This window comes from Scyliorhinus canicula, chromosome 13 (assembly GCF_902713615.1).
Source record: "Scyliorhinus canicula chromosome 13, sScyCan1.1, whole genome shotgun sequence".
In the NCBI taxonomy this organism is placed as follows: Eukaryota; Metazoa; Chordata; class Chondrichthyes; order Carcharhiniformes; family Scyliorhinidae; genus Scyliorhinus; species Scyliorhinus canicula.
Genome location: NC_052158.1, coordinates 30,181,521 through 30,195,973, shown reverse-complemented (window position 1 = coordinate 30,195,973; position 14,453 = coordinate 30,181,521). Strand labels below are relative to the sequence as shown.

The following is a 14,453-nucleotide window of genomic DNA, read 5'->3' as shown; positions in this document are numbered from 1 at the left end:
TTTTTCAGCCATGACCTTTCTCATGAAGCTGTGATAAGTGATATCTGTAGAAAGGTGAGATTGTGGTCAGAATTTACTCAATGTTCCGAAGTGCCATATAATGTCTCTAAAGTATCCATTTGTTGTCAGATAGCCTAGTTATTGCTTGCGTGCGCATTTGAAATGAAAAAAAATGAATGCAATGAAATGAAAATCGCTTATTGTCACGAGTAGGCTTCAATAAAGTTACTGTGAAAAGCCCCTAGTCACCACATTCCGGCACCTGTCGGAGAGGCTGGTAGGGCTGGTTTAATCCCGGAGGCTGGTTTAATCCCGGATTACAAAAGGGGTTCTTTCCATGCGTTATTAATAGTTTGTGGCTTTCAATCGTAGATGGAAACATGAAATATTTAAAGTCATTAATTTCCAAGATGCTTTCGGGTTTAAGGTGGCAAGGTCTGATTCGACTAGCTCTGATTGAAAATGGAGGGTGCGTGATTCATGATCTTCACTTCTTTTGACTACATATTGCGAAAGCAAACATAGATTTCGGATAAGAACGGGGATGCGTTTCCGAGGATTTACTATACTCTGACGACAGCCGAATGTCCTGTTCCAGGGAAAAAACTCGCTACGGAAATAGCATCTGTGTGATCAAAGATTTGATTAATCACAACAAAAGGGTGAAGTTGCAAAGCAGACTTAGTCCTGAGATTCCTAATTAACATAGGCACAGAAAAGGTATGGTGAGGTGAAATAGTGCACGGTCTTCGCAACATCCAGTTCTATAATTGGGTCACTCAGTCGCCCAATTTTCTCTGGTATTTCTCTGGTCTCTTCTGGTGCAAGTTTCCGCAACCCAATCCGGGCAATGGCGGAAAGTGATCATTAATAATTCTTAGGTAGGTTTGCAAAAGGGATAAAACAAATTAAATAAATGTTCCATCGCCAGATGAAGGGTTTCAGTTGGATACAAGGAAGGCCGCAATCACGTGGACCAAAAGCTTTCATTGCCTCATCACGTCGCTATCAATAGAGCGAAACTGATTGTAATGATTGTAATTGGAAATATGTTTACTTTGCAGTTAAAAAATCTTGCCGATAGGTACATCGATTCGTACGAATTCAAAGATGGGAGAGTGCTCCTCTATCTGGAGACGGTAACTGCGCTATTTGCATTTCCTTTGTTAAATTATGTTGTAAGTGTCTATTCCTCCTTCACTTCTGAAAGACCTTTACCAGACCTGGGTGATCAGGCAGTATGAACCCAAGCTATTGCACTTGAGAGGTTTGGACAAGGCCTCCGCTGCTTAAGGATATCCTATCACATGTAGCTATATTTCGCCCCTCACACTACCACCCCACATCCTTATACCACTTTTCGGAAGGTTTACTGGAACGTCACTCAGAAACAAGTAACAAAATACCCCTTGTCTTCCCAGTAGTACACGAGAATGCCAAGGACATCTTTGGCTCCCTGAAAGCAAATGGTACTTTATTTGAAGTCACAGTCATAGAGGTCTACAGCATATAAAACCCTTCTCGGGCAATCGCGTATGCCCCGGTTAAAAACGTCCACCTAACTATTGTAATCCCATTTTCCAACACTTAGCCTACACAGTCTTGGCATCGCAAGTTCACATCTAAATGCTTCTTAAATTTCATGAGGGTCTCTGCCTCCTCTACCCTTTTAGGCAGCGAAATCCTAACTCCCACCGTCCTCTGGGTAAAAAACGTTTTTTTCCTCACATCCCCTCTGGACCTACTACCCCTTACATTAAATCAATGCCTCCTGGTCATTGACTCGTCCACCAAGCGATGCGTTTCTTCCTGTCTACTCTATTTCTGCCCCTCATAATTTTATACATCTCAGACATGCCCCCCCGCCCCCCCCCCCCCCCCGCCCCCCCCATGCCCCGCCTCTGTTCCAAGGAAAATAACCACAGTCTATCAAATATCCCTTCATGGCTAAAACTTTCCAGCCAGGATGCAGGAATCATCAGTTGATATGAAACATTGTAATGGCCAGTGCCGAGAATGCAAACTGTTGAAGGAATTAATTTTCTATGTTCGTAAAAGGGTAATATGTGTATGTTTAGCATGCTGGAGATAAAGTAGAAATAGAAACGTGGCTTCCTGTCGTGGGGGACTCAAGGACCAGGTAACATATTAGATTCAAATGTGAAACCAGAATGAAGCTTATCATACATAGTATGATGGCTGAATATCTGACCCCGAAAGACTATAGATATTGGTGAGAAATTGAACTTTAAAGACTGCGATGATTTGATTTTTATAGGGTAAAAATATCAAGGGATCTTGAGCAAAGATGGGTAAATGAGGTTAAAATTTCAATCCGCTGTCATCTGAATGCAGTGGGATCAAGGGATAATATGTCGCCTCTTGTGGCTAAGTCTCTCAAAATCCTGATTAAAATCATAAATGGTATATTTCATGTGCCCGTTTCTGAATCTGTTTTGATGACCGTTTCCCCTCAATAGGTTACTGACCACAGAGAATGTTTTGTATTTGGTGCTAAACAAATTATCCCCGTTGGATTAATACAACCAGCAAGCGCAACACTTTACGACTATTACAACCCCAGTGAGTAGAGGTTCTGCTTCAATCTGATTACTGGTCTGATTTGAATGTGCCATGAGCTCGGAGTTTCCCCAGGCTGATGCTCCTAGGGTGAATCATTTCCTGTGGGCGAGCAGATATTTGTGCGAACACTGAAATTGGATTGAGCATTACCAGACGGTAGTGAATCATTCTTCTTTACTTGCTGTTATACGGTGAATGTCACAGAACATAGAACATACAGTGCAGAAGGAGGACATTCGGCCCATCGAGTCTGCACTGACCCACTTAAGCCCTCACTTCCACCCTATCCTGGTAACCCAACAACCCCTCCTAATCTTTTTGGTCACTAAGGGCAATTTATCATGGCCAATTCACGTAACCTGCACGTCTTTGGACTGTGGGAGGAAACCGGAGCACCCGGAGGAGACCCACGCATACACGAGGAGAACGTGCAGACTCCGCACAGACAGTGACCCAGCGGGGAATCGAAACTGGGACCCTGGCACTGAGAAGCCACAGTGCTATCCACTTGTGCTACCATGCTACCCAAAAGCTGACACTGAAGCAGACAGGCTGTGTGTTGTCAGACAGGAGTGGATTGTTCCATTTCACCTGCACGGTAAACGTACAGGGCTTGACGCTGGAACCCATGCATTGTACATGACCATAGAAGAGGCCATCATTCTCTTTCTAATCGCTGTGCACTGTATGTGTCCCACGTTGACAGCGAGACGCGCACGTGGCTGTACGTCATCGGAGTAGAGTGAATCATTACCTAGTGTGCACTCTTCGTGAAGTGCACCTAACAGAGAGTCACGCACAGACCGTACAACGCGAGTTCATCATTAATCATGCCCTATGACCTGTTATGGGCCTATATCACTGGAGTTTAGAAGAATGAGAGTGGATCTCATTGAAACGTTTTGAATTCTGATAGGGCTGGACACATTGGAGGCAGTGAAGTGTTTTTCTGGCTGGGGTGGAGAATCCAGAACCAGGGCTCATAGTTCCAAAACATGGGGTAGGCCAATAGAGACTGGGGAGAGGAGAAATTTCGTCACTCAGAGGATGGTGAACCTGTGGAATTCTCTACCACAGAAGGCTGCGGAAGCCAAATCACTAAGTATATTTAAGAAGCAAATAGATAGATTTCTAGATATTAAATGCGCCTGGGGAGATGGGGAGAGTGCAGAAGTATGGCGTTTTGATAGAGGATCAGCCATGATCATGTTGAATGGCGGAGCAGGCTCGAAAGGCCGAATGGCCTATTCCTACTCCTTTGTTCTATGTTTCGATATATGTTTCTATGTATACTGGTTTAGCACAGGGCTAAATAGCTGGCATTTAAAGCAGACCAAGGCAGGCCAGCAGCACCGTTCAATTCCCGTACCAGCCTCCCCGAACAGGCACCGTAATGTGGCGACTCGGGGCTTTTCACAATAACTTCATTTGAAGCCTACTTGTGACAATAAGCGATTTTAATTTCATTTTTTCATTTCATGCTTCAGGAGCTGACAGAGGCATTTGAGCCAAACAGCAAAATATACTGAAGAATCTTTTCACCCTATTTGATTATTGGTGATGCTTTTCCGCTTTGGTTGCTGAACAACCATGATAAGTGAATATCGGCTGGGCGGCTAGCTCCAGTTCAATTCCCGTACAGGCTGAAGGTTATCAGTGAAGGCCCCGCCTTCACACCCTTGCCCTTCACCTGAGGTGTGCTGATCTTCAGGACCAATCCTCAGTCAGCTCGCATTCTCAAAGGAGAAAACAGCCTATGGTCCACGGGGACCATGGCGACTTTTATAAGTGAATATACACGGTTGGTAAATAGTCCAAAGATATGCACGTTAGGCAGATTGGCCACGCTAAAATTGCCCTAAAGTGTCCAAAAGATGTGGAGGTTAGATATGGGTTACTGGGTTATGGGGATAGAGCGGGGAGTGGGCTTAGGCAGAGTGCTCTTTCAGAGAGTCGGTTCAGACTCGATAGGCCAAATAGCCTCCTTCTGCACTGCGGGAATTATTTGATTCAATTATGATTGACATTTAGATTTTCTAATCATTGCGCTTCACTAATGAAAATTGTGTCAGTGATGGTATTCTGATGATGTGATGCTTGGGTTACAGGGACCAAGTGCACCATATTTTACAATGCTCCGGAGCAAAGTACCATTCTATCAAAGCTGTGCCAGGATGATGTTTGCGAATGTGCGGAAGGTAAGTTTCCATCAATGTATATCTGAAATGTTCAAGGTTACCAATACTTCATACCAGTTGTGGGAGAGGGCAGAAAACGGGATCTGGAAGCACCACTAGCACTGGGAGAGATCATGGCGAGCATTAGCTCCATGCAGGCGGGGAAGGCGCCGGGACCGGACGGATTCCCGGCGGACTTCTACAAAAAATTTGCGACAGCGCTGGCCCCGCACCTGCGGGAGATGTTCACAGACTCGCTAGCTAGGGGCACGTTGCCACCCACGTTAGCACAGGCCTCAATCTCGCTGATACCTAAGAAAGACAAAGACCCAACGGAATGTGGGTCATACAGACCCATATCTCTGCTGAATGCAGACGCCAAAATACTGGCCAAAATCCTAGCCAAAAGGCTAGAAGACTGTGTACCTGAGGTGGTCACAGAGGACCAGACGGGCTTTGTCAAAGGTAGACAGCTGACCGCGAACATCAGGCGCCTGCTGAACGTGATAATGACCCCCTCCGGGGAGAGAACACAAGAGGTGATCGTCTCCCTGGACGCAGAAAAGGCCTTCGACAGAGTCGAGTGGAAATACCTCATAGAGGTACTGGAGCGGTTCGGGCTTGGAACAGGGTTCACCGCTTGGGTAAAGCTCCTGTACAACGCTCCCATGGCGAGTGTACAGACCAACAATACCAACTCCCAATACTTCCAGCTGCACAGGGGCACCAGACAAGGATGCCCACTGTCCCCGCTGCTGTTCGCACTAGCAATTGAACCGCTAGCAATCGCGCTCAGGGCAGCAAAAAATTGGAGGGGGATCCGAAGGGGAGGTAGAGAGCACAGAGTCTCACTCTATGCGGATGATCTGCTCCTCTATATCTCGGACCCACAAAGCAGCATGGACGGAATCATCGCGCTCCTGAAAGAGTTTGGAGCCTTCTCGGGCTACAAACTCAACATGAGCAAAAGTGAGATCTTCCCATTACACCCGCAAGGGGGGGGGGGGCAGCACTAAAGGGGCTGCCGTTCAAACAAGCCCGACATAAATTCCGCTACCTGGGGATCCAAATAGCCCATGACTGGAAAGGGATCCACAAATGGAACCTCACCAGCCTGACGGAGGAAGTTAAAAAGGACCTGCAAAGATGGAACACACTCCCGCTCTCACTCGCGGGGAGAGTTCAGACGATCAAAATGAACGTACTGCCCAGGTTCCTCTTCCTGTTTAGATCCATTCCGATCTACATCCCCAAGGCCTTTTTCAAAGCGCTGGACAAACTCATCATGGTGTTCGTATGGGGGGGTAAAAATGCTAGGATCCCAAAGAAGGTCTTACAAAAAACAAAAACCAGGGGAGGGTTAGCCCTCCCGAATCTACAATTCTACCACTGGGCAGCAACAGCCGAGCGAGTAAGGGGATGGATCCAGGAGCCAGAAGCTGAGTGGGTGCGTGCGGAGGAGGCCTCCTGCATGGGAACCTCCCTCCGGGCCCTCGCCACGGCAGCACTCCCATCCCCACCCAAAAAACACTCCAGCAGCCCAGTGGTGACAGCCACCCTCCAATCCTGGAACCAACTGCGGCAGCAACTTGGCCTGACCAAAATGTCGAACAGGGCTCCCATCTGCAACAACCATAGGTTCAAACCAGCACTGACCGACGCCACCTTCAAAAGGTGGAGGCAGGACGGGGGAACACTGACAGTCAGGGACCTATACACGGACGACAGGATCGCAACACTGGACGAACTGACAGAGAAATTTCAGCTAGCTGGGGGGAACGAGCTACGGTACCTGCAGCTCAAAAACTTCCTACGAAAGGAGACAAGGACGTACCCACAACCGCCACGACAGACACTACTGGAAGACCTACTGGACGCAAGTATCCTAGAGAAAGGGAACTGTAGTGACATGTATGACCGACTGGTAGATAGGGACGACACCGTACTGGACGCAACAAGGAGGAAGTGGGAGGACGACCTGGGGATGGAGATAGGGTGGGGACTCTGGAGCGAAGCACTGCATAGAGTCAACTCCACCTCCACGTGCGCAAGGCTCAGCCTGACGCAACTAAAAGTGGTACATAGAGCCCACTTAACAAGAACCCGTATGAGTCGGTTCTTCCCGGAGGTGGAAGACAGATGTGAGCGGTGCCAAAGAGGCCCGGCCAACCACGCCCACATGTTCTGGTCTTGCCCCAGACTTGTGGAGTACTGGACAGCCTTCTTCGAGGCTATGTCCAAAGTGGTGGGGGTGAGGGTGGAGCCATGCCCGATAGTGGCGGTCTTCGGGGTTTCAGACCAGCCAGATCTATTCCTGGGGAGGAGGGCGGACGCCCTTGCCTTTGCCTCCCTGATCGCCCGCCGTAGAATCCTGTTTGGCTGGCGGTCAGCAGCACCGCCCAGAGCTGCGGACTGGCTGTCCGACCTCTCGGAATCTCTCCAAATGGAGAAAATCAAATTTGCCATCCGAGGGTCGGACGACGGCTTCCACAGAACGTGGGAGCCATTCATGCAACTGTTCCGGGACCTATTTGTGGCCAATGTACAAGAGGAAGAATAGTCGGGGGAAGGTAGCGGGAGGGAGGGGGGGCTACAGGTTCGTTACGGGGGTTCGATGGCTAGCTAAGGCCCAAAACCAAGCTAAATAAACATGTTGAGGGGGGGGGGGGGGCGCAGTTACTACTACGAAGATGCTTACCTGTAAATATGTATGTTAATTTTGCGTGTTTGGTTTTTTTTTTTTTTTGTTTTGTCTCTCTCCCCTAACAATTTGTAATTTGTTCAATATAAAATATGAAAACTGAATAAAAACATTTATAAAAAAAAAGGTTACCAATACTTGCATTTAACCTGCTGGCTGATTCTGATGTGTACAATCGGGGCCCTCTTACACCTTCAGCATTGCTGGAGACCCCTCCTCCAAACGAGACCAGGAAGTAGGGGTACTCTCCAGCACGGATGCCTTACAATGCCAGGGACCCGAGTTAAATTCCTGCCTTGGGTGACTGTCTGTGTGGAATTCGTACGTTCTGCGTGGGCTTCCTCCGGGTGCTCCTGTTTCCTCTCAAATAAGTGTACGTTATGTGGATTGGCCATGTTAGATCACCCCTTAGAGTCCAAAGGTGCGCAGGCTAGGTGGGGTTATGGAGATAGGGTGATGGAGTGCTTCTAGGCAGGTTGCTCTCGGAGCGGATTCGATGGGCTAAATGGCCAGATTTCCTTCCCTAAAGGACATTAATTCGAATCCCACCATGGCAGATGGTAAAATATGAATTCAATAATGAAAATCACTTATTGTCACAAGTAGGCTTCAAATGAAGTTACTGTGAAAAGCCCCTCATCGCCACATTCAGCCCCTGTCACAATAATAATCCGGATTTAACATATAAAGTCCAGATTCTTCTTGAATTCAAATTTCGCCATCTGCCATGTTGGGATTCGAACCCGGGTCCCCAGAGCATTGCCCTGGACCTCTGACTTATTAGTCTAGTGACAATACTGGCATACTACTGCCTCCTTGTGTGGATTAACTGTAGAGCTTGGGTGAAAAGGCAAACAAGGCAGGTAGATTCACTGGGCAGTTTTTTCAAAGACCATTTTATCTAGCACAGGCACGACGGGCCGAATGGTCTTTTTCTATGATTCTATGGCATTAGACATAAATAATTATCAGGGGCGATGTTAACATTACACGGATCCAACCTTGGGGATCGATTTATCCCTAATAAATTAATTTATATTAGATTAATATAAGATGCATCAGTCACACAACACTGATGGAACCCAGATCAAAATAGGGAATATTCTTCACCATGGATAGTATGGGGCAGTAACTGTCATCCTGACTGACAATTCTCTCTTTCTATCGCAATATGTCCTATTTATTTCAATTACGATTTTTTTTCCCAAACACTGGCCATTTGCCCTAAAGTCTATCCCATTTCACATTGCCCCTTGGGCTGTAGCGATGAATCTCTTTGTCCTCTCTCTCAGGTAGCTGCCCTCGAAAGAAGAAAGCATTTACCCCAGATGTGACCGGAGGTGCGCGGATGGATTTTGCATGCTACAGTCCGATTGTAGAATACGGTAAATGCTTCCGATTCCTCCATTTTGGGAAGGTTCAGATGATGCTGCAGTATCTTATCAGAGGGTGTACGATTTCGTTCTCAGCACTATCCTACAAAAAACCGGACTTATAAATAAAACGGCGAAATTAATCATAGATACAAAGTTTGTGGCAAGATTCATATTGAGGGAATAGGCTGTTTAATCAGCCGGTTGATGTGGGAGCGAAACGAGGAGCTCTGTGGCCTATCAGATTCTAACGTTGTTCACTGAAAATGGAATCTGGACCAACTATTATAATAATTTCACTCATCCATGGAGAGATAGGAACAGACTTAACGTTTCTGATCTAAATGATGCTTCGACAGAACTTCAACCTCCTTCAAGTCCGGCGCAAGGCTGTACATCCGCTCGCACTTGGGAGGAGGTCCCGCTAACGAGAGCCCTCGGTCAATCAGATTGACCGACAGTCTCCAACCCATCCGGGCACAGCGCCGCAGAGGCCTGAAGAGGTACTCCAGCGCAGTGCCTGAGACTAAATCCCCAGAACCACGGGGTTAGTAGTGTCGGGGAGGATAGAGGATGCACGTGGCGGTGGAGGTCATCTCACTGACATTTGGATAGGCCCAGATGGGGAGGGATAGAAACGGGAGGAGATCTCTATTCGGTGAAGGGTGGGCTGCCCCGTCTGAATGAGCCGTCCGCTGGAAACGTCCCCACCCCTTAAAATTGAAGTTGGGCTCGAAATGTGGCCATGTGAGGTCCTTCATTGCTTCATGAGGGTGCTCCCCTCCAAGGCCCTGTCCACTCCACAGTAAAATTGCGCCCTGTCAGGGAGAGCACGATCTCGGTGGCAATTCTGTCCATGCTATCTTTTGCTCCACATGCTCCCTCGCAACCTCCGGCCTGGGAAACCACCAGTGAAGGGAGCGGAAAAGTTATGGCTCATCTTTCTTCTTTCAGCAACACTTCAAGACATTTAAAGTAGTTATTGAAAGGATTACAGGCAGTTGAGGGGTATTTGTTTCACCCTGAGCGTGTTGGAGGGCTGGAATTCAGTATCTAAAAGATGGAAGCTGAAACACCTACTACATTTGAAGAAAAACATGTCTATGGACTTGGAGCTTCAGTGGAATGAAGCTGGACAGCTTTTTTGCAGCCAGCCCAGACGATGGGCCGAATGCTCCCTCTTTTGTTGTAATGATTCAGAAGATTCTTTTGCATAAGATGCAATCAATGTTCTGTTGCATTTCTATTTTGGTAAAGATCTAAAGTTTGAAACTAGCTTTCTCACTGTTGATTTGTTCCAATTTGTCAGCCTACATGGCCAGGGTAATCGCAACAAATACAATTGGAAGCTTCACAGCCTACGCAATCTCCATCATAAGGCCCATCAAAAAATGTAAGTAAATTAAACATTTCCGCCCCAGTGCTTTCTCGAGTCGGGGGTCCAGTGGTGACTCATATTCCCATTAGAACCCCAAACTGTAGCCCTTGCAGCTCATGGTCCAGTATTTAGGTTTTGCGGTATTTTTCTCTCATTAGTCCGATATCTTGGTGTATGAATTCCTCCCAGTAAGTGGTGCAAAACAGTAGAATGCAATGTTGATGATGGCCGGTCCACCAGTGGCAGGACCGATGGGAGCCACTGGTGCCTATTCTCTGGAAGGCTCCACCGCCACTCCCCGACAGTCAGGCCGAGGTGGAGTCGAGCCTCCAGTCGAATTAAATGAGAGAAATGTGGAATTTCTGCCACTGCCCCCCCCCCCCCCCCCACTTTCCCAGCCCCCAACGAGATGCCACCAAATCAGATCAGTGGCACTTCAATGCTAGCAGCGCCATCTGGAATAGTGGTCACTGTTGGTGCTACAGTCAGGCTCTTGATGATGAATCCCCAAAGATAATGCATGCGGGTGGGTTAGGGGTAGAAGGGAGTGAGAGTTCAGATGGGAACTGGGAGGGGAAAGGACCATGAATGATGAAATGGCTTTCCATGATCCACGGCCCTCCATTGATATCTGCGCAAGGATCCGCTCCCAAATTCTCCCTGACTATATCTTGATCCGGGGATGGAGAGGACCAATTAGGAAGGTGGACGGGGCTCCACTCCAAACCATTCCTTCCCTCCTCCAATGTCACCTCCGGCAGGAGAGGAGGACGGCTTCATATTCCACGCACAGAATCGGCTGGTCGCCCTGTGCAACGCCTCATATTTAACCTCATGGACTGCTTTGAAACCTGATATCAGGTGCTGTACATAATGGACAGATGATCCAATACCGCGCAAGATGACTTTGCTCCCTAGCCTGTCATCCTAAGGAGAGGAAAACTGCAGACCAGAGAAACAGAAACTTCCCTTTCATGGAACAAATTTTCTGATTTTGTTTTGTCCAAAAATTATTTTTTTTTTGCCAAACGAAATTGGCCTCTTAGTCATAACGTTGGAGCAAGTTTATGATGAACCATACATTTATGGAGTTGCATAAGTGCAATTAGCTGAGGTGACTCATGTTAAATGTTCACTCAGTGGTGCTACAAGAGGACGGCATAAAATATCTCACATTCTCTCCTCATCTTTAAAATATAGCGAAGGATGAGAACATATTGGCCAATGATATCCGCTATCTGCTGAAACGGAAATCCTGCCCGATGGAGTTGCAGATTGGTAAATCGTACCTGTTAATGGGACATGATGGCAAGACCCAAGATTCAAGCCGGAAGTAAGTAAGGTCGCTAGACGGAAATGACGGTGCCAGATTGCCGGGATTTCTTTTTTGCACAGTGCTGCAGCATCTCCCTTTCGGCTTGGGCTGCAAGTAGCCGACAAATATCCCAAAACTCCCGGCTCTGGGTCACTGTCCGTGTGGAGTTTGCACATTCTCCCCGTGTTTGCGTGGGTTTCGCCCCCACAACCCAAAGATGTGCAGAGTAGTTAGATTGGCCACACGAAAATTGTCCCTCAATTGGAAAAAATGAATTGGGTACTCTAAATTTATTTTTAAAAAAGAGAAATATCTCACAATACTGAGGTCCGCCCTGATGCTCATTCTCACTTCTGAGAGAGCAGAGTGAAGGTTCAAATCACCCACCCCAGAAGTCTTGGCACCGAATCTTGAGTAATGCCGAGGGAGTGCAGCACAGTTGGAGGTGCAATGGGCAGGATTTTCTCCACCCCCGCCGCGCCGCATGTATTTTGGTGGCGGAGGAGGCCGGCCATTGGCTGGATGCAGAACTTCCAGTCCCAACACTGTCAAAGGAGCTTCCCATTGTTCACACCCTCTGCCTCCGGGGAGCACAGAGGGGGGATGGGGAGGAGGTCGTAAATCAGCGGGACTGGAAAATTCCCACCTTGTCTTTTGGGAGAGTTAAAGCATTCCTAATTGCAAAAAGAGCAAGCCTGTTACCCGTGAGTGCTGGCCAATATTTGTCCCTCATCCAACATTATAAAAACAGATCATCTAATTCTCATTTCCATTGCTATTTGGGGGGGGGGGGGTGAAGGCAGTTTGCTGAGCGCTCACTGGCTACTGAATTTCAATTTTGGGACCCTGCTGGGTCACTGCTGAGTTCTCCCCATGTCTGCGTGGGTTTCCTCTGGGTGCTCCGGTTTCCTCCCACAGTCCAAAGATGCCATGCTAAATTGCCCTTCGTGCCCAAAAAGATTTGGAGGGGTTGTTGGTTAGTGGCATAGGGTGGAAGTGAGGGCTTAAGTGGGTCGGTGAAAACTCGATGGGCCGAATGTCCTCCTTTCTACACTGTATGTTCTAACTGAGCCTCTATATTTCTGGATGCCAATGATGTCAAAGGATTGTGTTGGTAGTGGAAAATGGCGGCAAGGTGGATGGTCAGCCACGATCTGTTTGATTGGCGGGGCAGGCTCAGTGGGCCAAATAGCTTAATGCGATTCCCTATGTTCTTGGAGACTGTACGTCAAATGTATTCCATTGACCGTGACCTCTTATGGCATGCCTTGGTGTCATGAAAAGTGCTGCCAAAATGCGAGTTATTTTTTAAAATCTTCTTTGCCTCCTCTCCTAGCATACATTGTAAGTGTTAGTCAGAAGGAGGCGCTCATTAAATTGTTCTCATAATTCTTTCCTTCACTATCTGCCCCACCCCACATATTCCACCCCCCCCCCCCCCCCCCCGCACAAATAGCATGCAGTATATCCTTGACTCCAACTCTTGGATTGAGGACGTTCCGTCTGAGGAAGGATGCAAAGGCTCGAGATTCAGAAAAGGCTGCCAGGAATTCAACAAATTCGTTGAGGACCTTGAAATAGAAGGATGCCAAATATAAGTACATTCCTTTGAGCTCTTCGCCGCTGCAAGGTGTATGTTCCGTGCGATAACCTGTTTGACGAGAAAAATGACATTCGATTACAGCTATTGTATAAAAGCAATGTTTGATTCATTTGCAGCACCCAATTGTTTCATCATGTCCTTTCTCATAAACGTTGAACTTTAATGTGCCCTTCGTGTTGTTTTAGTGCCTGCAGTACGTCTGTTGCTAATGTGTCGGGGGATATGTGCTGAAGGTGTACAACTATAAAGAAGATGCCTTAAATTAATTTCAAATAATGAAAAACACTTTAATAGGAACACCAGTAGTGGCAACGCGGCGGACCCTTTGCACATTCCACCATGTTGATTCAGGGCTGCCTGCCATTACCCATGCCACTCTTTCTGTCGCACTGCCTGCCAACTGCCCCCCCCCCCCCCCCACCCCGCCCAAAAAAATATCTCGACGTCCACCTCAAAATGCAGACTTCCCACGAACGGTGGTTCCCTGCGACCAGTCTTCTGGCTCTCCCAGCTCCCCAGACTAAACGACAGACTTCCTGAACTCCCACTAAAAGGGTGTGGAGCTAATCGGCTAGCTCAATTGAAGAAATGGCGCCAGTATAATCGCAGTATAAATTCTCAGATGACAGGAAATTGATGCTATGGTAAGCAACGAGGAGGAAAGCGTTAGATTACAGGACAATATAGATAGGCTGGTCAGATGGACAGGACACTGGCAAATGGAGTTTACCCTAAAATGTGAGAGGTGCTGCTTTTGGGAAGACTAAAAAGGCGAGGGAATACACAATGAACATTAGATGCTCGGAATAGCAGAGGAACCTAGGGGTGCATGTCCAAAGATTCCTGGAGGCAGCAAGACAAACAGATATGGTGGATAAAAGGCATGCGGGATAGTTGCGTTTATTAGCCCAGACTTTGGAGATACGAGCAGGGAGGTTATCATGGAGCTGTAAAAAACACTTGTTAGGCCACAGCTACAGTGCATAAACCTTCCCGTTTGCTCGTGTCACACGGGAAGGTTTAAACTAGTATGGCAAGGGGGTGGGTACCGGAACAATAGGTCAGAAGGTGAAAGCATTGAGGGAGAATGAGGGAATAGGGCCAGGATGGCTCTGAGGAAGAGCAGCCAGGGAGATGTTGCTGAAACCAGCAGGTCTGGTGCCTGAAGTCCATATGCTTTAATGCGGGAAGTATTACAGGTAAGGCAGATGAACCTAGAGCTTGGATTAGTACTTGGAACTATGATGTTGTTGCCATTACAGAGACCTGGTTGAGGGAAGGACAGGATTGGCAGCTAAATGTTCTAGGATTTAGATGTTTCAG

General features: G+C 47.5%; 1 protein-coding gene across 2 annotated transcripts in view; it reads left to right on the top strand.

Moving 5' to 3' along the window:
* The window catches only part of LOC119976039 (complement C4-like), a 105,599-nt gene extending 92,302 nt beyond the window's left edge, over positions 1 to 13,297 (top strand). For both annotated transcript variants that reach the window (XM_038816145.1, XM_038816144.1), the window contains 7 exons: positions 1,065 to 1,139; positions 2,481 to 2,583; positions 4,692 to 4,781; positions 8,754 to 8,846; positions 10,144 to 10,227; positions 11,413 to 11,545; positions 12,984 to 13,297. In XM_038816145.1, the coding sequence (XP_038672073.1) occupies positions 1,065 to 1,139; positions 2,481 to 2,583; positions 4,692 to 4,781; positions 8,754 to 8,846; positions 10,144 to 10,227; positions 11,413 to 11,545; positions 12,984 to 13,125 (720 nt within the window). In that variant the 3' untranslated portion in view covers positions 13,126 to 13,297. The remainder of the gene's footprint in view (positions 1 to 1,064; positions 1,140 to 2,480; positions 2,584 to 4,691; positions 4,782 to 8,753; positions 8,847 to 10,143; positions 10,228 to 11,412; positions 11,546 to 12,983) is intronic.
* Positions 13,298 to 14,453: the final 1,156 nt, after the last annotated feature.